Source organism: Eretmochelys imbricata, chromosome 6 (assembly GCF_965152235.1).
Source record: "Eretmochelys imbricata isolate rEreImb1 chromosome 6, rEreImb1.hap1, whole genome shotgun sequence".
NCBI lineage: Eukaryota > Metazoa > Chordata > Testudines > Cheloniidae > Eretmochelys > Eretmochelys imbricata.
In genome coordinates, this window is record NC_135577.1 from 124,309,243 (window position 1) to 124,335,797 (window position 26,555).

The 26,555-nt window shown below is 46.3% G+C and overlaps 1 protein-coding gene across 1 annotated transcript in view; it reads right to left on the reverse strand.

The window, feature by feature from the left end:
- Window positions 1-705: 705 nt before the first annotated feature.
- The window catches only part of SAMD4A (sterile alpha motif domain containing 4A), a 202,805-nt gene continuing 176,955 nt past the window's right edge, over window positions 706-26,555 (reverse strand). Inside the window, exons 9-13 of the mRNA XM_077820758.1 lie at window positions 22,502-22,620; window positions 15,976-16,177; window positions 15,090-15,216; window positions 4,991-5,074; window positions 706-734 (exon numbers count right to left, since the gene is read on the reverse strand). Coding sequence (XP_077676884.1) covers window positions 706-734; window positions 4,991-5,074; window positions 15,090-15,216; window positions 15,976-16,177; window positions 22,502-22,620 — 561 coding nt within the window. The remainder of the gene's footprint in view (window positions 735-4,990; window positions 5,075-15,089; window positions 15,217-15,975; window positions 16,178-22,501; window positions 22,621-26,555) is intronic.

Consider the following 26,555-nt stretch of genomic DNA (forward strand, 5'->3'; position numbering starts at 1 on the left):
TCCATCCCAGCTGAGAAGATGAAAACCCAAGGCCTGCCCCTAGACCGCATAGCTCGGTTGCTATGTAAAATGCAAACCTGCTGCTATTAACAGAAGTAAAACAAAAAAATCCTTTACAACAGGAATATGAGACAAAAGCCTACCTGACATTTTTACACATTTATGTACCCTTTATATCTGCCCTTACGTAAACAATACACAAATTGAAATTTAGTTGTTTTAAATTTGGTTGAAAGGACATTTGGTTGTTGTTGGTTTTTATTTTTCTTTTTGACTGCACTGCAGCTCCAGTAGATGTTTGAGCTCCAGTGAAATACAAGAGTTGTAAACTCTGAACAATAAGTTACCCCCTTGTTTTTTGGTCACACGTGTGATATTTGTTAATTTCCTCCTTCAGAAACAGGGCTTGCCTCTGGTACTCTCCGTCCTCCCCAGCTGGAGATTAACACCTCATTTACCAGCACTTTTCCTTTCCCCCACACTTTTCCTCTAGAGAGGGTGTAATAAATGACAAAACAAAGTCCAATTCTAATGATATGTTCACAAAGACAATCTACACATTCACAAAATTAAAATGAGAGAGAGAGAGAGAGAGAGAGAATGCAAAATCTCTTTGAGAATCCTGTGCAAGTCTGGAGACTGTTGCCACTGGACCCGCAGCAGTCATTCTCACGGCCAGCGCTGTCACCGTTACACATTCATCTTCTATATCGTAGAGGTTCGGTCAACGCCATCTGAAAGATTTAAGTCATAATCAGAAGTAGCCACATGTCACTTTAAATTGCATTGCCTCAACACTACCATCATGGGCATGTTACACATACCCAATTTAAATAAACACAGCAGATTGGCCTGAATCCAGTGGGGAGATCCGAATGTGGGGGAAATTCAGATCTGGACCCAAACTTGGTGGCTCAGGTCCACCTACCTACCTTCCATATCTGTGTGCCAGTCAGCAGGCACTGCCATGCCCTCACTAGTTGTGAATATCATTTCTATGCTGGCATGCAGGAGGGGCTCAAATGTATCTTTACAATCTGCTCTGAGTAAGGGTCGTGTGCAGTTCTGCTGCTCCACGGGCAGCCAAGGGAATGCAGCATGGCTCAGAGTCACCATGCATGCCCTGGTTCCTCCTGTGCTCCAGGAAGGAAGTAATCTGCTTCCGGTCTATTGCCCCTTTCTTGTCCCTGTTTGCCCACTTCCCCACCCCCATCCTGTGTGGGTCAGGGAACAGTGGCCATGCAGACCTGTGCAGTGACCTACAATGCAGAGGGCCCATGCAAGTACTTTATAGCCCCTGGCTCCATCTACCAGAATACAGCAAAAGAGACGGTCTTGCCCTAAATTAATAGGCAAGAGTAGGAGGTGCACATCTCTGTTATCCTCTCAGATTTTGCCCTGTGCACTCTGAACAGGCCAAACTCCCCTTTATGTCAGCGTGAGTGGGACTGCAGGATCGGACCCTGTTCCAGGAAGCGTTTGGAAATGCAGTCCTGCCCCGAGGAATGGCAGCTGCTGGGTGGATTTCTTCCCATGGCCTGGGGTTTATTTTGCTTTTAAAATGAAACAAAATAGGACAAGCAAGTGAAAGGAACAATTAGAAACAGAGGCCAGTAATGTCACAGAGGAAGCTTTCATGCCGTGCCCGAGGCACTGAGTGCTCTCAACTCCATCTCATTTCAATGGAAGCCAAGGGTGCTCCCCGAACAAGTCACAGGGGCCAGGACTGAGGCGTCTGGTGCTAAATTCCCCTCAGATCATTTCTGGCCTCCTCTATTTCTATAGATTCCTGACAGCCTCCTGGTAATGTACTGTTCCCAACTCTTTTCACACGGGGCCCTGTCCCATGACAGCCCAGGAGTCAGGATATCTGGGGACACAGTGGTTGGGGATGAGGGGTTGGAGCAGAAAACTCCTCAGACAGGTGTGATGTCTCAGCAAGGCCTTAATGAGCCAACTGACCAGTCAGAAAGCGCTGAGAGGTGTGCGTGGGCTTATCATGCCTGCTCCCGCCAATGAAATCCACAGTGCCTATGACGCTCCATGCACAGCTCTCTACAAGGGGATGAAGTACGGAGAGAGAGAACAACAGTGAAAAGCCTGGGTGAGGATTAACGCTGCAGAAGGGTTTTAAACCAGACACAAGTTATGACAAATGCATTCGGGGTGCAAGCTTTTTACACAGATTCACTGTCTTTGAACACGTATTCGTTGATGCGGCTCCCCTGTGCTCAGTTGTTGCTTGTGAACACATTAGGGTGGCTTTTAGAAACACAACAGCAGGCTTCGGGCTACGGAGAGTCTTTCTCGGAGATAAAAATATTGCATTTCCAACCCTACCTGGAATTATGGATGTAGGCCAAAGATGGGCATGATCTGAAACATCAGATCTACCTGCCACCGCACCCCCCAAACTTGGGGGCAGTGTGGATCCAAAGCCAGTGGCTGGCTCATCTCTAGGATGGGCTGAACCAAAACCTGGATCCAAACACCTGCCAGGCTCTGGGAAGTTCAGATGCAGGTTACAGCACTGTTCCTGGCCCCTTCCTAGAGTAAGCACAGTAAGAGATGGATAGTCCAGCTCGGATGTGCCCCTGTTCTGGGAGAAGACGTGAGCGGTACGCTGTGGGGTGGTTCCTGCCGCAGCACTTTGCCCAGTGCTGCCCAGAGTGTCAGAGATGATGCCCAGTGATGCAAGGCGACCGAGAACGATGGCACTGGGAGAGCTCCCCTGGGAGACCCCGTTGAACACGGAGAAGGGAATCAGGTGCTGCGAATGGCAGAGGTGATCATCCCAGAAAAGCGGCAGCTCCCCTCTTCCCACCTCGCCCCGTCTTCCCACATAATGCAGCCCATTTAGTGCGTGAGCGAGACTGAGGAAATACCTAGGAGGGCTGCCGTAATGATCCGACTTCTAAGAGACACAGCAGCAGCTGGTGTCAAGACACTGGTTGTTTTGTTACAAAGCTAGAGCTACACAGAAGGGCAGCAGCCCTTCATACCACAGCCCACCACATTACTGACTCTGGCAATTGCCAAGTGAGCTATTCCTCACGCAGGGCCCGGCACACGGTGCTCCCTGTTCCCCTGCTCAGCTCACCATGGAAATCGCTTCACACACACGCTTCAGTTCCTCCCGCTGGAACGTTAAGGCTAAAAACAAGCAGGTTTGTTAAGCTCTGATTTGTTTGTTGATCGAAAGCTATTTCTAGCACTGTTCGTGTAGAGAGGCCTGGGACAAGGCAATGCGGGTCCAAGCCCCAACTGGCCTGGCCCCTCCCAGTCTGAGCATCTGCCTCTCTCCCCACAACATGCTGCCAGGCAGGGGCTGCCAACAGGATGTTCTCTCCCCTCAAGACTCTGGGATTGGATCCCTGCTCCCCCCTGCCATCGGCCACAGATTTCTAGGCATGCTGCACAAACTCTTTGTTTGACAGGGTTGGGGGAGTGGTTTGAAGGATTACTTTGCTGCAGTGATCGATTGGCTGACTTGGTTCATTCTGATGGTTTTTTTGTAGCTGGGTGGCTGTGCTTTGGGAGAGTCACGGCCAGTTCATTGCTAAGGGCACCTGGAGTGTTGCGCGGGGACGTTTCAGCTTGTTATCTAAATCGAAATAAAACAACTCACAAACCCTGTGTGTGCTGTGATGCAGTCAGATCTTCCTCTGGTTTCCACCAGGCCCTGGCCCAGCTGAGATGTCCATCTTTCTTCTAAGCCATTGGTTCTGGTATCTGCTCCACCCATCCACCTCCACCCCATTTGTCTGTTTGGTCCATCGACTGTGTCCTGTCTGTCATTTACACTGTGAGCTCGGTGGGACAGTGCCTCTTGTCTTTGCTATTTATGGTGTCTAGCACAACAGGGCCCTGATCCCTGAATGGGGTTCGTAGGCGTTACCGTGATACACAGTAACAACAGTAATGGTCAGGGTTTTCTCAGTGGAGATCATGGGCCTTGCTTTCTCCAGAGCTCAGCCTGAGCCAGAATCCTTAAGGGCCTGTGGAAGATGCATCTATTTAGGGTTAAATTGCCACAGTCGACCACATCAGACAGCTAATGCAGCTCTCCCGGCAATCAGCTCCTGGCAGCCGATCCCTGAGGAGAATTCTCCTTTCTACTGGAAAACTGACAGCTATTAGTCTGTAGGGCACCCAGACACGACGGTGATGGGCATTTTTAGAAAGGCACAGGCTAAAAGAACCATAACTGTATTCAGATTTACACTGGATTTAGCGGCACTAGGATGGAAAGGCCTTTTGGGAAGCCCAAGTTTCACTTACCTGCTTCTCCCCGCCATGTTGGCAGGCTCTTGCAGTGATACAGAAACAGCATGCTCAGGCCAGATGCCCAAATCCATACACAGGGCCGGCTCCTCAGCTGTGTAAATCAGCCTGCATCTATTGACTTCCATGCCAGTTTACACCAGCTGAGGGTCTGGCCCTTAGAGTCTAATCCTGCTCTCATTTTAGTCCATATACCAAAGCTCCCACCACATATCCTTAACAATAGTCTCCTGAATTTCAGGGGCGCTCAGCACTGACAGTTCCCATTAGCTTTAAGAGGGAGCTGCCGGCACTCAGAATTGTTGAAAGGTTCTCTCATCTTGGTGCCTACAAAGGTCACCGTTTTGGCCGGGGCAGTGTAACCCTCCTTTGCTCCTCACCTGCTTGTTAGCAGTGAGCATGTTCCAGAGCGTGGCTTGGCTGCTGGCTATTTTCCTTTCATTCTATTCGCTCCTTTTTCAGCCTGGGGTGTTGCCCAGGTGCCCTGATGGCAGAAGTGCGCCTACCTGCTGCTCAGCAACTTAATGGGTAGCACTGATTAATTCCCACCACCGTCTTGTCCTGTCTCCTTCAGTCAAGAGGATGGTGGCTGTGACAGGCGGCCTCGAGGAGATGAGGAAAGAATTAAAATGGGGAATCCTCCTGGCTGTGCCAGAGGCACTGTGGCCGACAGCAGAATGGAGGGAAGGGAAAAGGGGGCACTCACCCCCCAGGGCATGTTCAGTCATACTCAGGCACAAGGACTCCAGCCTGTTGTTGATGTCAGGTTCTGTCACTGGTACCTGGAACTCTGCAAAGGAAATGGAACAGACTGTTACTCGGGAGACCCACAATGGCAGAAGCAAAGTCACAACAAATCTAAAGGGTAAATACAATAGTTGGGCAGGTAGGAATCTGTTCTGCACTGACATTTGCCCTGTGCAAACGTCATGACTGGAGCATTACTTTGCTTGTGTCCCTCTGACAACTCCCTCTAAAGACTGCAATTGAGCTTTCATTCCCAAGTAGATATTGGATGTTTTTAAGCTCATTTATATGTGCAAACATATTGACTGTCTTACATACACACACACACACACTCACGTAAAACTGTTTAATATCCGGTTTTTATTTGCAAACACCATCCCAGCCGCTAATGAATATCACTGATGGAGAGTCACACATTTGCAGTGATGTAGTACAGAATCATGAAACCCAAACCTTAGATTTGTCTACAGGCTTATATTTAGATTGTAAGCTCTTCAGGGCAGGGACTGTCTCTTTGTTATGTGTTCATACAGGCGCCAAGCCCAATGACCTCTACGTGCTACCATAATAATGAATGATGATTAGAGGCTTGGTTTCAGACTGGCCATTGCAGGGCAAGGCGATGAAAGCTGTAGGTTAGGCAGCAAGAGTTTAGAAGGAAATAACCCCAGCACACTTAGGGGGAAAACCCTCAAATCCTTTCATAATCCAATAACTTTGTTTTACTCATATGAACTGAAACAACAAGGCTAACTTCATCCTTTGCTTGAAGGTTTAGGCCTAGGCAGAAAGGTAGAAGCCTAAATACTTTTGAGGCTCTGAGTCTAACTTCCATTAATTCCTCAAATACCTTTGAGGATCTGGGCCTTGGCCTATATACCATGGGCCTATAAACTGTTTTATTGGACTGCTAAACCAGGACGGAGATTTCAACCCTACTAACTTTCTAGCAAGGACTGTTTTTTTAAAATGGGCACACTTTTCTATTGCAGCACTTTCCATATTAGAAACTAAGGATCCGAACCTCTGTTAGTGTAAACCAGGAGGAGTTCAATGGAGCTCCACCAGAGACGAACTGATGTAAGTGAAAGGTTTAAATGTTTCAACAAGGTTTGTATTAGAGAGATGCTCACGTGGTTTGAAAATACCACAAAGAAAGGGCTTTGCAAGGCCAATGAAGAAAGACAGTAAAATGTCTCTGTAATGAAGGTACCGCTCCACAGTGACTGTAAAGGTCGTTAGAGTCGCTAAAGGAATTGTGAAATCCCATAGCTGGGCATTACTGAAGGAGCCCCAGCGTCCTCAAAGCTGTTGGTCTGCCAATAGCTGAACAGAATGGTACATGTGCATTGTAAGGCCTCAGAGCTGCATAAATCTAAACTGCCTCATCAGATCATCTGGAAACACAGCGCTCAGGAGTAAAAAGGCAGCACTGAGGCACAGCTGACTGAGGATGTGGTCTATCTGATCCTCTTATCCCAAGGTCCCTAGAGTTTTGTGGACTGGGTCAGCAGTGACAGTGCAGCTCTCAAAGGAAACTCTCTCCAGGCAACTGCTGAGCTGATTTCCCCGGGGGGGAATGCATGGCATGGGGTTTGCACAAACATAACTATTGCTATCAGATGAGGATGGATGGTCTTGAGGTCAAGGCCCTGGAGTGAGACGTAGGAGAGCTGGGTTCATTTCCACAGATTCCCTGCGTGACGCTGAGGAAATCACACAGCTCCACGTCCACAAAGGTCGTTAGGCTCCTAACTTCTGCTGAAATCAATGGGAATTGGAAGCCTACATACCTCTGGGGATCTGAGTCCCAGCTTCTCTGTGCTCCATCTGCACAATGAAGACAAGAGCACTTCCTTTGTCTACCTTGTCTAGTTAGACTGTAAATGCTTTGCGGCAGGGACTCTCTCTTAGCACGCACTTCAACAGACCCTAACACAATGGGGCCCTGATTTTGACTGCAACATTCACACACTACAATGCAAATAGTACAATCCCAGTTATCCAAATAGCCTAGGCGAGAAGGATTTTATCTGGACAGTGGAGAGGAGCCATTCAGCAGCGGGCTTCTCCTCCTCCTTGCAGTCCTGGCTGGGGGTCTCTGCACTGCTGCAGGGCCAGTGACACCCAGACCCTGCAGGTGCAGGGTGTTGGGCAAAGCAGAGACCCCCCACAGCCAGGACTGTGCTCTGTCCTGCCAACACTGCAGCCATCCCTGCACCTTGCGCCTGCAAGGAGCGGATGTCACTGGCCCTATGCAACTCCATTGTCATGGCCCCGCTCCCTCACTCCTGTAACAGTGGGGCTGCAGAGGGCTCCCTGCACTGTCGTAGGAGCCGTACAGCAGCGGGCTGGCCTCCCTGAAGCCAGGGGCTTGTCCCCCTCCTTGAAGTCCTGGCTGGGGCACTCTGCTCTATTATCTGAACCTCTCCATTCTCCAAATCCCTTCCTGGTCCCCCAGCATGAGATAAAAGGGGGGCAAGGAAGGGGTTGGGATAGTGTGGAGGTTTGGATAATGGGGTGTGATGGAGGCTGCGCAGGAGGCAGCCAATTGGAGAGGGGCTGTGGGGAGCAGCCAACCAGGGCCGGGCTGGCCCATATAAGAAAGGCTGCAGAGCAGAGTAGCGTCAGTCACTTCCTGGAGCTTGAGGAGGGAGAACTGGGTGCCTTGCAGGTGGAGGGCAGCAAGCACCCAAGACAGACCAGTGCTGCAGGCTGAGGCCCTGAGGCCAGGGCAAAGAGGGTGCTGGTGCTGGGGGGAAGTGGCCCAGGGAGATCTACAGAGGAGTCGGAGGGGATGCAGTAAGTGGCGGCCATCTTCAGGGTCCCTGGGCCAGGACTCAGGGTAGTGGGTGGGCCCGGGTCTCCCCCTGCCCCCACTGAGGAAGTGGCTGGACTGAGGGACTGCGATACTATCCCCCGGAAGGTGGGAGCACAGAATGCAGCATAGCTGGAGGGCTGTGTCATGCGCACAGGACGTCCGGTCCTGGGAGTGACATGGGCCCCTGGAGCAGAAGTGACAGCGGCAGACCACCACCAGAAGAGGGCGCGCTGGCGTACAGAGCTAATCCCCAGGATCGCCAGCAGGAGGCGCCGCAGTGGTGGACCGAACCCCATCACACGGGGTTTCGGATAAAGAGGAGTATATTGTAATTGATAATGTTATGATTATGCTCTAGAACAAAAGTATTTTACGCCTAAAACAAATGTGAGGCATAATATTGGCTATTCCCTGTTTAGACATAGTTTGTGTCAGGTTGATTACATTTGCCATAGTGTCTGTAGAGACGGGGACTTGATTTTTTTTTTTATCAACTTGTAAGTTTCATGTAGGGCAAAATCAGAAACTCCTCTGTGCCAGGGACACGAGGGCTGTAAAACTTGTCTGTACAAATGACAGAAGTGAAACTAAAAATAAGCTCCATTGCTGGGGTCATTTGAAACCAGGCTGGACAAAGCCCTGGAGAACAGACTGTGTAGGTGCCTTATGCGGGATCTTTTTCCCTTCCTCTGACGCATCCTGATTTACCGTGGAGATCTGGGCTGGTCCCCAAGGGATGACCGAGGTGTGACCTAAGAGGTCTTCTCCAACTTTAACTTCCCTGATTCATATGGAAATAAATATAACCAGCAGGAGAGAAGCCCACAGCACAGCTTAAAAGAAATGTGATCTTACCCCAGACACCTAAAGAAACATCCCTTGACTTCAATGGATTGAGGATATCTGGCATTTTACGGGAGCAATATCAAGATTATTATTTTTTTCACCCGCTCCACTCCAAGCAGGTGGAAGGAAAGAGCTTGTTTATCTGAAACCATCATCTGTGGCTTAAAAATATGGTATGCTGCAGTTGCGAACCCAGTAAGGTTGTGAGCTACCTGGGAAGGCTTGTGTTTTAGGGTTCCAAATCAGCCGTCAGATGACTGGAAATTAAGGGCAGGTGGTGACCCCAACAGCTCTGAAGATGAATTAGTGGAATAGCCCACTAATTTATACGACCTGCTTCCCCTCTTTCTTCCAGATCACCTTTTAATCCGGGCTTAATGCACACAAGATGAAGACGCTGGCAGTATTTCCTTAAATCCCTCCTGGACAGTCATCTATGTGCATTCCTAGTTCAGGTGATATTTTAATCCCCGGTAGAAACAAATTTTGGTGCTAGTTTTAAATAGCACATAAATTTAGAGCCAACATTCTGCACTCAGACGTTTGTGCCCGGCTTGCAGGAGCTGGGGGAGTGTGCTAGGCAAGACATTGGCACCAAATTCTAAGAGCTAAGTATTATTATTATTAAATGTAGCATTTGTAGGGATGGTTTTGGCTCGTTCTTATGGCTTTATTCTGAATTTAAACAATCCCTTTAGATTCCTCTCCTTTGTCCTGTCACCCAGGTGAGGTCCCCTCTGCTGGATTCTCTGCAGGAGGGGGCTAGGGCAGCAGAAAAGCTCCCTGAAACTCCACTCTATGAGTTCTCTGCAAATAGTCCTCCTCAAGGGAGAGAGGTGTGACACCCTGTGGAGTTTGCAGGGATCCCACAGATCCATGGGTAAGGGAACTGAGGCTGAATGCTACAAAGCCAGCAGAGTTAGATCCGCCATGTTTTTACCCCAGGCAGTATTCTGCTTGAACAAACAGACCAGCTTTGTTCTGACTGAACAGATATTCACACTAAATGCATCTCAAGTTTACATTAATGAGATGTAAGAAATAAGGCTGACTAGATGTTACTGTAAGTCTAATATTCAGAGCAGGGACAGAGTCAGGACTCCTGGGTTGCAATTCTAACTTCACGACCAACTTGCTGTAAGACTTTAGGCAACTCAGTTAATCTCTCTGTTCAAAGAAAAGGAGTACTTGTGGCACCTTAGAGACTAACGAATTTATTTGAGCATGAGCTTTCGTGAGCTACAGCTCACTTCATCAGATGCATACCGTGGAAACTGCAGCAGACTCTATATATACACAGAGAATATGAAACAATACCTCCTCCCACCCCACTGTCCTGCTGGTAATAGCTTATCTAAAAGCCATTTCCAGCACAAATCCAGGTTTTCTCACCCTCCACCCCCCCACACAAATTCACTCTCCTGCTGGTGATAGCCCATCCAAAGTGACAACTCTTTACACAATGTGCATGATAATGAAGTTAGGCCATTTCCTGCACAAATCCAGGTTCTCTCACTCCCTCACCCCCCTCCAAAAACCCACCCCCATACACACACAAACTCACTCTCCTGCTGGTAATAGCTTATCCAAACTGGCCACTCTCCAAGTTTAAATCCAAGTTAAACCAGAACATCGGGGGGGGGGGGGTAGGAAAAAACAAGAGGAAATAGGCTACCTTGCATAATGACTTAGCCACTCCCAGTCTCTATTTAAGCCTAAATTAATAGTATCCAATTTGCAAATGAATTCCAATTCAGCAGTTTCTCGCTGGAGTCTGGATTTGAAGTTTTTTTGTTTTAAGATAGCGACCTTCATGTCTGTGATTGCGTGACCAGAGAGATTGAAGTGTTCTCCGACTGGTTTATGAATGTTATAATTCTTGACATCTGATTTGTGTCCATTTATTCTTTTACGTAGAGACTGTCCAGTTTGACCAATGTACATGGCAGAGGGGCATTGCTGGCACATGATGGCATAAATCACATTGGTGGATGTGCAGGTGAACGAGCCTCTGATAGTGTGGCTGATGTTATTAGGCCCTGTGATGGTGTCCCCTGAATAGATATGTGGGCACAATTGGCAACGGGCTTTGTTGCAAGGATAAGTTCCTGGGTTAGTGGTTCTGTTGTGTGGTATGTGGTTGTTGGTGAGTATTTGCTTCAGGTTGCGGGGCTGTCTGTAGGCAAGGACTGGCCTGTCTCCCAAGATTTGTGAGAGTGTTGGGTCATCCTTTAGGATAGGTTGTAGATCCTTAATAATGCGTTGGAGGGGTTTTAGTTGGGGGCTGAAGGTGACGGCTAGTGGCGTTCTGTTATTTTCTTTGTTAGGCCTGTCCTGTAGTAGGTAACTTCTGGGAACTCTTCTGGCTCTATCAATCTGTTTCTTTACTTCCGCAGGTGGGTATTGTAGTTGTAAGAAAGCTTGACAGAGATCTTGTAGGTGTTTGTCTCTGTCTGAGGGGTTGGAGCAAATGCGGTTGTATCGCAGAGCTTGGCTGTAGACGATGGATCGTGTGGTGTGGTCAGGGTGAAAGCTGGAGGCATGCAGGTAGGAATAGCAGTCAGTAGGTTTCCGGTATAGGGTGGTGTTTATGTGACCATTGTTTATTAGCACTGTAGTGTCCAGGAAGTGGATCTCTTGTGTGGACTGGACCAGGCTGAGGTTGGTGGTGGGATGGAAATTGTCGAAACAGCAGACTGGACTTCTACATAGAGTGCTTCCGCCGACGTGCACGGGCTGAAATTGTGGAAAAGCAGCATCACTTGCCCCATAACCTCAGCCATGCGGAACGCAATGCCATCCACAGCCTAAGAAACAACTCTGACATCATAATCAAAAAGGCTGACAAAGGAGGTGCTGTTGTCATCATGAATAGGTCGGAATATGAACAAGAGGCTGCTCGGCAGCTCTCCAACACGAGTTTCTACAAGCCATTACCCTCTGATCCCACTGAGAGTTACCACAAGCAACTACAGCATTTGCTCAAGAAACTTCCTGAAAAAGCACAGGATCAAATCCGCACAGACACACCCCTGGAACCCCGACCTGGGATATTCTATCTACTACCCAAGATCCATAAACCTGGAACTCCTGGGCGCCCCATCATCTCAGGCATTGGCACCCTGACAGCAGGATTGTCTGGCTATGTAGACTCCCTCCTCAGGCCCTACGCTACCAGCACTCCCAGCTACCTTCGAGACACCACTGACTTCCTGAGGAAACTACAATCCATCGGTGATCTTCCTGATAACACCATCCTGGCCACTATGGATGTAGAAGCCCTCTACACCAACATTCCACACAAAGATGGACTACAAGCCGTCAGGAACACTATCCCCGATAATGTCACGGCTAACCTGGTGGCTGAACTTTGTGACTTTGTCCTTACCCATAACTATTTCACATTTGGGGACAATGTATACCTTCAGATCAGCGGCACTGCTATGGGTACCCGCATGGCCCCACAGTATGCCAACATTTTTATGGCTGATTTAGAACAACGCTTCCTCAGCTCTCATCCCCTAAAGCCCCTACTCTACTTGCGCTATATTGATGACATCTTCATCATCTGGACCCATGGAAAAGAAGCCCTTGAGGAATTCCACCATGATTTCAACAATTTCCATCCCACCACCAACCTCAGCCTGGTCCAGTCCACACAAGAGATCCACTTCCTGGACACTACAGTGCTAATAAACAATGGTCACATAAACACCACCCTATACCGGAAACCTACTGACTGCTATTCCTACCTGCATGCCTCCAGCTTTCACCCTGACCACACCACACGATCCATCGTCTACAGCCAAGCTCTGCGATACAACCGCATTTGCTCCAACCCCTCAGACAGAGACAAACACCTACAAGATCTCTGTCAAGCTTTCTTACAACTACAATACCCACCTGCGGAAGTAAAGAAACAGATTGATAGAGCCAGAAGAGTTCCCAGAAGTTACCTACTACAGGACAGGCCTAACAAAGAAAATAACAGAACGCCACTAGCCGTCACCTTCAGCCCCCAACTAAAACCCCTCCAACGCATTATTAAGGATCTACAACCTATCCTAAAGGATGACCCAACACTCTCACAAATCTTGGGAGACAGGCCAGTCCTTGCCTACAGACAGCCCCGCAACCTGAAGCAAATACTCACCAACAACCACATACCACACAACAGAACCACTAACCCAGGAACTTATCCTTGCAACAAAGCCCGTTGCCAATTGTGCCCACATATCTATTCAGGGGACACCATCACAGGGCCTAATAACATCAGCCACACTATCAGAGGCTCGTTCACCTGCACATCCACCAATGTGATTTATGCCATCATGTGCCAGCAATGCCCCTCTGCCATGTACATTGGTCAAACTGGACAGTCTCTACGTAAAAGAATAAATGGACACAAATCAGATGTCAAGAATTATAACATTCATAAACCAGTCGGAGAACACTTCAATCTCTCTGGTCACGCAATCACAGACATGAAGGTCGCTATCTTAAAACAAAAAAACTTCAAATCCAGACTCCAGCGAGAAACTGCTGAATTGGAATTCATTTGCAAATTGGATACTATTAATTTAGGCTTAAATAGAGACTGGGAGTGGCTAAGTCATTATGCAAGGTAGCCTATTTCCTCTTGTTTTTTCCTACCCCCCCCCCCCCCGATGTTCTGGTTTAACTTGGATTTAAACTTGGAGAGTGGCCAGTTTGGATGAGCTATTACCAGCAGGAGAGTGAGTTTGTGTGTGTATGGGGGTGGGTTTTTGGAGGGGGGTGAGGGAGTGAGAGAACCTGGATTTGTGCAGGAAATGGCCTAACTTCATTATCATGCACATTGTGTAAAGAGTTGTCACTTTGGATGGGCTATCACCAGCAGGAGAGTGAATTTGTGTGGGGGGGTGGAGGGTGAGAAAACCTGGATTTGTGCTGGAAATGGCTTTTAGATAAGCTATTACCAGCAGGACAGTGGGGTGGGAGGAGGTATTGTTTCATATTCTCTGTGTATATATAGAGTCTGCTGCAGTTTCCACGGTATGCATCTGATGAAGTGAGCTGTAGCTCACGAAAGCTCATGCTCAAATAAATTCGTTAGTCTCTAAGGTGCCACAAGTACTCCTTTTCTTTTTGCGAATACAGACTAACACGGCTGTTACTCTGAAATCTCTCTGTTCAGTTTACCTCACAAGTATAATACTTTCCTACTTCACAGGATTGTTGTGGGGATTAATTCATTAGTGTTTACAATGTGTTTTGAGCTCCTCCAAAGAAAAGTGTTGTATAAATGCAAACTATTAATGATACTACTAAATAAACACATCATTTTCTTGGCTACTCTACACATATTTTTTCAACAATGCCACTTTCCAGTCCTCTTGAGTCCTCATCACCTGAAGGCTAACATGCAAGAACCACCTATTTCTTATTCTGTAATATTTACCGCACTTTGCCATTACACTGGGCTCTGGATGATACATAGAGGCAGACGCAGTCCCTGCGACAAGAGGCTTGCAATCTAGGACAGACAGTCAAAACAACGCAGACTCTTAATACACAAGAAGGCGAGATGGAGGCCCAGGCTGAAACAAGGGTATAAGTTTCCGGTGTGGTAAACATCTTTTGAATGAGATTTGTTTCTATGGTGAATGATTGCTGGAACAATGCAGATTATTAATACTACTGGACATTAGCAGAAAGGCTGCATTAAAGGGATAGGAGAGCAACATACATAGTTAAGATATACTAGACAAAAATGCACTAAAATCTCTGAGCTTTTTCCTCTGGATTCAGATGGACACTCAGCAAACCAAAAAGAATGACACGATGTTCTTACACATGGAAGGGTATTTAAAGCGTGCAAGGAAACAATTAAAATCCCCAAATGTGTTGAAATTCTGCCTCAGAATGTCTCTCTCAAAAGAATTTCCCTAAAACGCATGAAGTCATTTCTCTTCTGCACTGGATTTTCCAGTCCATGGAAAAGCAAAAAAGGTGATCCAGTAGTTACAACATTCCCCGTGTGACACAAAGACGCGCCGAAGGAAGCGATGCTGAGCACTAGAACAGCCAGTCTGTTATATATAGGGTCAAAATCCCTCCAGCGATGTCTCTAGTTGAATCAATCCAGTAATCTGACTAGCGTCAAAAAATATCTTGGTCAGATTGCAACAGACTCTGAGCTTGCAGCGTCTGGCTTGCTGCCAGCCCACCACTGTTCATCTTGCAATGCACAGTTTAAAAAAAGAAAGCTTTCGATAAGCACCCAAGAATGTATTGTGAGAGTTGAGGCTAAGCACTTGCAGGCAGGGTTCACTAGTGCAGCTATTTTAATATACTGTACTCCCAGATGACAAGGGGATGAATAAGCAAAAGACAAATGACTTCTTCCTACCTGGTTGCTGAAACATCAACATGGTCTGTGGGGATGTGTGGACAGGCAGGGAACGCGTCCTCTGCACTGAGCTATGGGTCCGGCTTGGCATGCTGTTACTACCCCCGGGGTTTGCGAACCAGAGATTCTGTGGAAAACAAACACAGCAACAATACTGTAAAACGAATACCAGTGCCACGGTAATGTAGGACACAGTCTGTGTGTGTTAAAAACCTCAGCACGTTCTGTATGCTAATGCTTTCCTGATCTCCCCAGCCTTACATCTTCTAGTCGCTGGCTCACCCTCTCCCTGCGAAGGGCTTTTTCTGCGAGTGACACTTACTCACCGAGTGATGGATTTGTAAAAAACCCTTGGCTCATTTCTCTTCCTCCATCCCTCTCTGAAGCCTGATTTGTCCCTCTCCCCCTGCTCTCCTTGTCCCTTTCAGTACCCTGCTCCACTAAAAAGAGCAAAAACAGGAAATGCCTGCAGACGGTTCTCACTGGGTTCGTGTGTAAAAAAGGAGTATCCAGACACATTAGTCAGATGAGGAAAATCAGAAAAGTCATTGCACGCTAACCTTAGCAAAGAGCTGATGAACTTGTTTTCTCTAGTAGCAGTTTTCTATTCAGTCATTGGGGAGTAAATAGCTACATTTGGACCAATCCCTTGTCATGTATATGGGCCTGATCCTGCCAAGTCCTGTGAGCCCCCCACACCTGACTAAATGGCAATCAGGGATGCTCCCTGCCATGCAGCTGGTGCTCAGCATCTTGTCAGATCAGACCTAAAGCATTTCTCATCAGGCACAAAAAATATGGACCCTCCCTTGCAGCTTTGCAGCTAATAACCATCCTGCAGCACTGGTAGCCTGACGTGCAACAACACAGACAGACTGACACACACCTGTCTTCCTTGTTTCAAGATTGTTGGATTGGTAGCTGTGCTGCGTTGTGCAGCCCCTAGGAGTCCACTGGGGCCCAGCAGACCCAGCCGGGTGGGGGGGAGATTCCGGGAGGGAATCTGGAACTGGCGTGGGTTCCGTCTACCCATTCCTGCACCTACAGATCCAGCTGTTGGTAAGGAGTTCGACTGGCCAAAGCCTCGACTGGAAAGAGGAAAAAATAACAGATCTGAAAATTCAGAATCTTAACCTTTCAAAATGCAAGCAGGAGCAGACTTCTAAATACTTTAAGACTATATTCAAATGGCATGTGGTTTGTACTGATTAAAGATGGGTTTGGAAAATCAGCACAGCCTAACAAGCTTTAGCCTTGACCCATCTCCCACTAAAATCAATGGAAAAACTCACCCTCACTTCAGTGTAGTAGGGCAGGGCTCCTTAATGCCAAATTAGCTGAAGTGTCTTACCGAGGATCACCACAAGAGGGAACATAATTGCTTTCCCTGGATTTAGAGGACAGCTGAACATGTAAGCCCTGGGGCTAGCATTAAACTTTGGTTTAGCCCCCTGAGGCCCTATCCTGCTTACCATACTCCTGTGAGTGAGTCAAAGCAGTCAGTGGGAGAGAGGCAGGAGGGATTTGCTTTCGATGATGGCTGGTGAGATGTAAATGACCTTTTAAGTGCTAAACAGGGAGAAATCCAGTCACTTAGCCTGGAGAAGTATATGGATTCTGGCAGTGCCCTGGGGGTTTTGGAATATTCTCCAGAATCTCAGCTTGCACTGGAAATAAAAAGCTGATATACCAGCACTCGGCAATTCATGGCTTGCAAGCCCCATGCAGCCTTCTCAAGATGCCTGTGATGCTCTGCATTTCCCACAGTGATAAGGAAGGGTCCTAAACTGATTCTTGGTTCCTCTCTGAGCTATATTTGCGTCTCAGTTTTCTCTTTCCTCGTGGCTCTTTACCTACTGAGGACCTGATGCTGTGAGTTGCTGAGCGCCTTTGCCTCCCATGAAATGAGAGTTGACAGTGTGGAGTGTGGTGTATGGAAAATAAGCCATCACTTTAACTTTTAAGGGGTTTCCTGGTCTGGTTTGCAGGCTAGGGGGCTCTAAAGGGAAGCACCAAGCATTCAGATCTGTCAGTCAGTTTGCAAGAAGGCAGCCGAGCAAGTGAGGTGAATTGTTCCTCTGTGTTAAGGAGCAGCCTGCTTTCTCTCTCTCTGTTATTGGTTCTTGTGTGTTACCACTCCAAATTCTAAGAAATAAAGTAGTGTTACGTTGCAAGCATCCAGCACAAGTATTTTATGTTTTTACTCTAACTTCTCTGTGTGCATGGTGTGAACATAACACTCAGCATCTCAAGATTTGGGTCCTCAGGGCCAGATCCAAGCCTCTTTGAAGTCACTTTCATTCCTGCTGGTTTCTGGTGTGTACGTGTTTTTCCTTTCTTTGGGTTAATTAAGGCTTTAATTTATCTGATTTCTATATTTAGTTGTGTTTGGAGTTTGAGGTTTATGTTTTTGGTTTATTTGGCTGGTTTAAAATGTGCTCATTTTAAATGAAAACTTTTAAAAAAAAGAGAGAGAGAGAGAAAAGAAATGATGAATGAAGACAACTTCTGCACAGAATGAGACACAGGCATTGCACCCGATATCAAATCTTCCTGTTTGTGCTTATGTGAGTGACAATTGTTAGAAAAGGGCTTGTCAGTCTCAAAGGCTCCATCAACACTAAGATGTCAAACTGCATCAACACCTCCCTAGCAAGAGCCAGGTTTAAACACAGTTCTTTAGGATAGCGCTAACAGTTTGAAAACCCAGAGTAAATGGGGCCAGAAAGTTTACAGATCTTTTAGCCCATTTGGTTGTGAAAAGCACTTTCTCTGTAAACCAGTACGATGCAGTCCTGCTTGGGTTGGCATCCTGACACTAATGGAGATGGGGAGCAAGCGGATAACAAATGTTACCTGCTTAGAACTGGATTCTGATCTCAGTTACAGCAGTTTGAACCACAGTAACTTCCCTGAAGTCAGCAGAACATAGTCTGGTCCTTAGACTATGTGTAACTACATATAGTCAAGATGGGATGTTTTTCTAAAAGATCAGCTCTAGTTCAAAGAGGGATTATTTTGGGGCAGTTCTCTGGCCTCTGTTATGCAGGAGGTCAGACTAGATGATCACAGTGGTCCCTTCTGGCCTTAGAATCCATGAATAAAAGCTCCCATACAAGCTGGGTTCATGATTCTGACTCTCAGGGCCTGCTTCTCATCTCCCTGATTCTGATGATACACCAGTGTTAGTTACTTCACTGATTTTAGTAGAGTTATTCTTGATTTGCACCAGCGGACGGGAGTGAACAATCAGGCCCTTAAATCTCATTAACTCACCTCCCCAACATGTATGGCGGGAGCAACGGCCCAATAAACTACATTCTTTGATTTAGGGGTAACGGGACATGATGATGAAAATGAGGGGCAGTCTGAACTATAGATGAACAAGGAGTGGAATTTGTTTTCATTTGCCATGTGAAAAACAAGTGTTTGCAGATCCAGTTTCTCCCACAGTTTGATGGCTCTAGTATGGAGGCATTTTGCAGTAGTGAAGTTGAGGGAATTTTGGTTAATGTGTGTCTTTTAAACACACATCTCTAGTGGCAGACCATTCTTGGTTCGTAATTAGGACATTTAACCCATTTCTATGTAACACTGGCCAGGTCTATACTACAGCGGGGATCCACGCTCTGAGATTGATCCACCAGCGGTCGATTTAGCGGGTCTAGCAAAGACCCGCCAAATCAACTGCAGATTGCTCTCCAGTCGACCCCTATACTCTACCCCCAACGAGAAGAGTAAGGTAAGTCGACAGGAGATTTTCTCCTGTCGACTCCCCTCAGTGTAGACCCGTGGTAACTCAGCCTAAGGTACGTCAACTCCAGCTACGTTATTCACATAGCTGGAGTTGCGTAGCATAGGTCGACTTACTGTGGTAGTGTAGACATAGCCACCGTTAGTTACTGGGATGCCAAATTGAAACAACACACAAAGCAACAGCACCAAAAAAATAAAAACAGTTGATCCCACAGAACAAATAGATCACGCAGATTTCACTGCGGTGTAAAGTCTTCCTAGTGTTCTTGCCCAACTGTTTAAAATGAGTACACAAAGAGATGGGTAGGATTGCTGTGATACTTATTATTTACCTGCTGACGTTTGAAACATGACAAATGAGAGTAGCTATTTGGAGATTAACAACTCTTATCACTTGTGCAGTTCCTGTATCGCCCTGCCCCTTCTCCAACACTTGACGTTTCAACTCACCTTCCTCTTAGCCCTAATCTCTCCTGCTTGTGCATGCTATAGTGAACAAGACTTCCAAAATAATACGATTATAGAATCCAAACCAGTATAAATCTACCCATCATGACACACAACGAAGTTTCTTTAAACCTCATGCAGGAAGCGATTTTGCCATTATACCTACGGAACTATGTGAAAGGCAGAGCTGCACCATTGTATTCTTAGCCTACAGCTTCACCCAGACTGGAAGAGCAAAGAAAGTACAAGAAAATGACACATTTGATCTAGATCAGCAAGGGTGAATTTCACACCTTGCAGGGTGCAGAGAAGCCAGTCTCAGTTGATACCCTACTTATGCCCTATTCTGAGCATTAAGGCATGATGTTAAGTGGCACACCTGCTGTATGCTGGTGTCTGCACGGGGGTGAATTTCACCCTAATGGAGTATCTTCTGATAAGTGCTTCTCTAGCCAAGGCCCTGGTCTTTGGTGTAGTGCTTCTCCAGTCACAGTGGAGAAGCAAGTCTCAGTGTTTAAGCTGTGATGATTCCAGTCATTTGTAGCCCATTACAGGGCCCTCTTGAGGTTTTTCTGATTAACTAATCTGAACAAGCCCAAGAGCCTCGCTGCACCCTTGCTGATTGCTTTTTCTGGTGTCTATCCAACAGTGATTTAATTTGCAGATGACACCAAAACTGGAGGGGCAGCAAACACAAGAGAGAAAACTAACCTGCAGAGACGGACAGTGCTGTTATTACTTTTTAATAAGGCTGTCGATTAATCGCAGTTAACTCATGCGATTAACCAATAAAGAATTAGTTGTGATCAAAAAAATTAATCGCGATTAATCGCAGTTTTAATCGCACTGTTAAACAATCGAAAACCAATTGAAATGTATTAAATATTTTGGATGTTTTTCTATATTTTCAAATATTTGATTTCAATTTACAACACAGAATACAAACTGTACACTGATCACTTCAGATTATTTTTTATTACAAATATTTGCACTGTAAAATGATAAGCAAAAGAAACAGTATTTTTCTTAGTATTTAGTATTTTTTATAGTATTTAGTATTTTTCAGTACTCATACAAGTACTGTAGTGCAATCTCTTTATTGTGAAAGAGCAACTTACAAATGTAGATATTTTTTGTTACATAACTGCACTCAAAAACAAAACAATGTAAAACTTTAGAGCCTACAAGTCCACTCAGTCCTACTTCTTGTTCAGCCAATTGCTAAGACATTTGTTTACATTTGCAGGAGATAATGCTGCCTTCTTCTTATTTACAATGTCACTTGAAAGTGAGAACAGGCGTTCGCCTGGCACTTTTATAGCTGGCATTGCAAGGTATTTATGTGCCAGATATACTAAACATTCGTATGCCCCTTATGGTTCGGCCACCACTCCAGAGGACAAGCTTCCATGCCATTGATGCTCGTTAAAGAAATTAATTAAATTTTTGACTAAACTCCTTGGGGGAGAATTGTATGTCTCCTGCTCTGTTTACCTGCATTCTGCTATATATTTTGTGTTATTGCCGTCTTGGATGACAACCCAGTACATGTTGTTCGAGTTAAGAACACTTTCACTGCAGATTTGACAAAATGCAAAGAAGGGTATCAATGTGAGATTTCTAAAGATAGCAACAGCACTCGATCCAAGGTTTAAGAATCAGAAGTGCCTTCCAAAATCTGAGAGAGACGAGGTGTGGAGCATGTTTTCATAAGTCTTAAAAAAGCACCAGTCAGATGTGGAAACTGAACCATCAAAAAAAGAAAGTCAACCTTCTGCTGGTGGCATCTGACTCAGATGATGAAAATGAACATGTGTCAGTCTGCTCTGTTTTGGACTGCTATCGAGCAGAATCAGTATGGACGCATGTCCTCTGGAATAGTGGGCAAAGCATGAAGGGACATATGAATCTTTACTGGATCTGGCACATAAGTATCTTGTGACGCCAGCTACAAGAGTGCCAGGTGAACACCTGTTCTCACTTTCAGATGACACTGTAAACAAGAAGTGGGCAGTATTATCTCCTGCAAATGTAAACAAATTTGTTTGTCTGAGTGATTGGCTGAACAAATAGGACTGAGTGGACTTCTAGGCTCTAAAATTTTACATTATTTTATTTAGGGTGACCAGACAGCAAGTGTGAAAAATCGGGACGGGGGTGAGGCGTAATAGGAGCCCATATAAGAAAAAGACCCCAAAATTGGGACTGTTCTTATAAAATCGGGACATCTGGTCACCTTGATTTTATTTTTGAGTGCAGTTATTTTTTTGTACGTAATTCTACATTTGTAAGTTCAACTTCCATGACAAAGAAATTGAACGACAGTAGTTGTATTAGGTGAATTGAAAAATACTACTTATATTCTTTTTTCTTTTTTACAGTGATAAAAATAAATATAAAGTGAGCACTATACACTTTGTATTCTATGTTGTAACTAAAATCAATATATTTGAAAATGTAGAAAATATCCAAAAATATTTAAATAAATGGTATTCTAATATTGTTTAACAGAGTGAGTAATCGCACAATTGTGATTCATTTTTTTAATCACTTGACAGCCCTACTTTTTAATCTTTTCAAGTGCTCTAATTACCATGGGGAAAGTGTAGGTTGGGAGATGGGCCGGTCAATCAGAATCCCCAATTTAAGGAGGGCGCCACATAGAGGAAGAACTGCGTTGTTGGTAAGCCACCAAAGTGGGACTCAGGAAATCTGGGTTCAAATCCCAGCACCACCACAGGCAGCTTGTCACCTGAGGTAAGTCACTGAATCTTTCTATGACTTAAATCACCATCTGTAAAATGGGGACAATGGTACTTTTTACCCACCGTTTGGTTTTGTCTATTTATACTGTAAACTCTTTGAGGCAGGGACTGTCTCTCAGTTTAACATCTAGTACAATGGAGCCCTGATCTAAGCTGGAACTTCAAGGTGCCAGTATAATGCAAATCAGAGCTAATAACAGGAACCACTGCTCTACAGTGACATTTGAGAGGTGGCTGGGATATACAGCATTAAAACAGAACAAGGTGAAATATTCCAGCCCTGCCGGCACTCGAGGTAACTGGCCTCATGAATCAGACCCAGCCGACGGTTCCAGTTAGCACAGTGTGAACGTTAATGTAATTATCCCCTTTGGCGTAGTCTTGGCCAAGATACCAACCCACAAAGTACAATCATTGCATCAGAGAGATGAAATCCCAACGTACTTTCTTTGCTGCCGATATCCTGATATGTCTAGAAGGGATTTCCGAGGGAAAGACCTGAAGAGTTTTTGCACCTGCTGTTTCCATGACAACAATCTTTTCTTCTGTGTCTCTGTAAACGCCTGCCCCCCAAAAAAAAGGAATTAAAAAAAAAAGGTAAACATCTTATGGATGATGCAGTTGGGTATAAAAGTAAAGAAAACAACAGGCAGTTAACATGCACCCAAAGTAGAGAGCTGAGCGATCCAAGCTTCAGGATGCAAACACACAGAAGCCCTGATGTGCAGGTTTAACTCCTGGCAGAGCTGGCTCAGCCCATTACACTTTTGAGAAAGACAAACTGAGCACCAAGCAGTTTTCTATGCGTAGCTCTTTCTGATGAAATCTTAAGAGCAAAGCTCCTGCTGTGCCTGGGTGTTAAAGATCCCATGACACTTCCTGTAGGAGAAAGGGTTTCCCTGGAGTCCTGGACCCTAATTTCTGCTCTCCCCATCACTGTGAGGCATGCTTTACCATCGCCTGGCTGCCCACCATGCCTACAATTCAGTGGTACTGTGTATGTGTGAAGTGCTGTGGGTCCACCAGGATGACAGATACATAAAGGTCGGAGACAATTATTATTACTGCTACATCATTACGAATGCCAAAATGTACAACACTTCGGTGATGCTACAAAAAACATCCTACTGATACAACAAGCAAAATCAATTCTTTTTACTTCTTTTAGTAACTTTTAACCAAAATTCACATTTATTTAAAAAACAGAGTAATTAGCAACATACTGCATGTTGCCTATGAAAAGAAATTCAGTTATACTGGGACTTAGGGACAGAAAATGGTCATAATTATTTCCATGAGGGTTCCGTCTGACCTTCAAGTCTATGACTCAGATCATAGTATGTACATAAAATTCCCTGAGTGCTCAGTTTATTAATGCTAAATGAATGCTCCTGATTGTTTAATAGCTACGCTCTAGTAAGCAACTGGCATTTTCATCCCCCAGTGCTCACCCTAAAATTTTCAAGACATCTCTAAAAATAAACAAACTTCTGAGTTCTTTAAAAAAAACCTTTTAAAGTAAGTATAGTGTTCATGAAAGGCGCTGGCTTGACAGCCCTGGGAACTGGTGGCTTCCGGCTCAGCTATTCAACAGGTACAGTGCTAGCATTTTGCAATGCAACAGTCCATACACTGCCCTGCCAGCGTGTCTTGGTTGGACCTGGAGGGACTTTCTCCCATGATAACAAGAGAGCAAAATCCTCAATCTCCTTACTGATGGGAGCTTCCAGCCAGAACCAATTGCAGTGATTTCTGTGAGGTGGACACTTGTTTCCCCAGGAAATGGATTAAGACCTTCCATTTATTTTCTATTCTATTCGAGGTTTTTATACCACAGTCTATTACACTGAGACCAAAGAGCCTTGAGATTGTAATGGCATTTGGTTGCTACTGTCCCAGGTTAGAGTTAACCTGAGCTTGGCACTGGAAGTCCCCTTACTCCACTACCAATCTCCTGAGCCTTCTGGACCCCCTGTGCTCCTAACACATTATTATGTGAATGGTTTCCTGTTCATGCCCCATGATAGCAGAGGTCTACAGACAATTATTTACTATAATACATATATTTATGGGCAGTTTAACCAATATCACATGAGCCATCTTAATATTATCCTTTTGACTGTCACATTTAACGCTCAATCTACTTACCTTGCATCCCAGTAATATTAACATATTCACGTATAATGCAAATGAAAACCACTGTAGACATGTTACTATGGAGCAACTCACTTTAGCTCTGGTTGGAGACCAATGAAAAACTATTGGTTTTAGGAATACAGGACTCAATCAATGTTTTCTCTCCAGCATCTTAGATTCTGACCTCTCTTCAATTCTATCTGGAGAGAACTGGACTGGGACACAAGATACCTGGTTTCCATTCCTGGCTCTGCCACTGACCTTGCTGGGGACCTCTGCCAAGTCAGTCTGGGGATAAAGATACCTCCTTTTTAAAGGTGCTTTGAAATCTATGGCTGAAAAGCATTAGCTACACAAGAGCTAAGTGGTGTTGTTACTACCTGTCACACACCCATCACCACGGGATCTGAGCAAGATGCCTATCCAAGATTCAGCTGCAAAAATCACCTCCCCCTCTCGCAGCTCAGACTATGCCCCTCCTTCCCAATCCCTTCCCTGGCTTCCTCTCACATTGCACATCAAGCTCAAGCATCCGATCCTCACCTTCCAGGCTCCCTTTTTAGATCTTTGCTCTCATGACTTCCTGCTCTCTCAGCGGTACTCCACGCTGCCTTGCTGAAGTACCGGGCACAATTTCCAACCCTGGTCCCACCCCATACCTCAGAGACCAGGATGCATTATGGAACCAATGTTCTCATCCCTCCAACCTGGGGAGGAGCCGAATGTCACAAGCCATTCCACAGCTCCCACTCTAGCTGTTACAGGGATGGCTCTGGAGCGCCCGGTCACTTGCCCGGGCTACCGAGATGGTGACTTGCCACACGGAACCTCAGAAAAAATGGTTACTAACCTTTCTGTAACTGTTGTTCTTCGAGATGCGTCACACACGTCCATTCCAATGTAGGCGTGTGCGCGCCCCGAGTGCAGCTGCCGGAATTTTTCCCCTTAGTGGCATCCGTTGGCTTGGCTCCAGCGCCCTCTGGTGTACGCTCTCATAGCGCCGGCATAAAGAGCCCTGCCGACCCTGCTCCCCTTCAGTTTCTTCTTGCCGACCACCTCTGACAGAGGGTGGGTTCTGGAATGGCCATGTGCAATGCCTCTCGAACAACAACAGCTACAGAAAGGTTAGTAACCGTTTCTTCTTCGAGTGCTCACACACGTCCATTCCAATGTAAGTGACCCACAAGCAACTGCCCCGGAGGTGGGTTTGGAGATCAAGGGCAGGCTGATTGTAATGCTGCCCGGCCGAAGCCAGCATGGTCTCTAGCCTGCTGTGTAATGACATAGTGTGTCGTGAACCGACAACCAGGTTGCCCCCTGCCCATGTCCTGAATTGGAACTTGCGCTAAAAAAGCAGCGGCGGAGGCCTGAGACCCTGTAAAGTGAGCTGTTAAGTGAGCAGCGGCGAGATGTTCGCGAGGTCGTAACATGCCCTGATGCACGAAGTGATGCACAATGAGATTCTCCGCACAGAAATGGGGAGAAACTTTCATTCTTTCCGCTATCAACACCTGAGTGGATCTGTGGAATGCTTTGGTCCTTTGGATGTAGAAGGCCAGTGCCCGGCATACACGAAGTGATCCAACTGGAAAGCCACTGAATGGAAATCGGCTGGCCCCTCACGTGCTCAGCTGAGGCGACGAACAGTTGTGCGGACTTCCTGAACGGCTTGGTCCGCTCGGAGTAGAAAGCCAGAGCCTGCCACACATGGAGCATGTGGAAACAGCGCTCCTCACTGGACACGTGAGGCTTGGGGCAGAGGACCGGCAGAAAAAAGTCCTGACCCATATGGTAGGAGGAGACCACCTTTGGCAGGAACGCGGGGTGTGGGCAGAGCTGGACCGTGTCCTTGTGAAAGACCATGTACAGTGGCTCGGAGGTCAGGACCCTAAGCTCCGAGACTCACCTGGCTGATGTGATTGCAACCAGGAAGGCCACCTTCCACGAGAGGTGAGACCAGGAGCACATGGCTAGTGGTTCAAACGGGGGCCCTGTGAGACGAGCCAACACCAGGTTTAGGTCCCACTGCGGGACCGGGAGTCTAGAATACGGAAAAAGACGGTCCAAACCTGCTGCTTCTTATGAGCGGCCTCATACTTTGGGACGGCAGCCTGGGCGGGAGTCTGCTGCGGCCTGAACTTAGGTTTTGCCAGAGCCGGGACATAGAGGCCCCGAGTCTAGAAGGTTGTGCGGGATTCCTTTATGCCATGCAGCCTTGTATCTGTTTTCGCCACAAACAGAGCTTTCCCGTCAAATGGGAGATCCTGCATGGAAGACTGCACCTTGCTGGACAGCCCAGAGAGCAGGAGCCATGACGCCCATTTCATGGACACCGCGGAGGCCATGGATCATGTGGCCATGT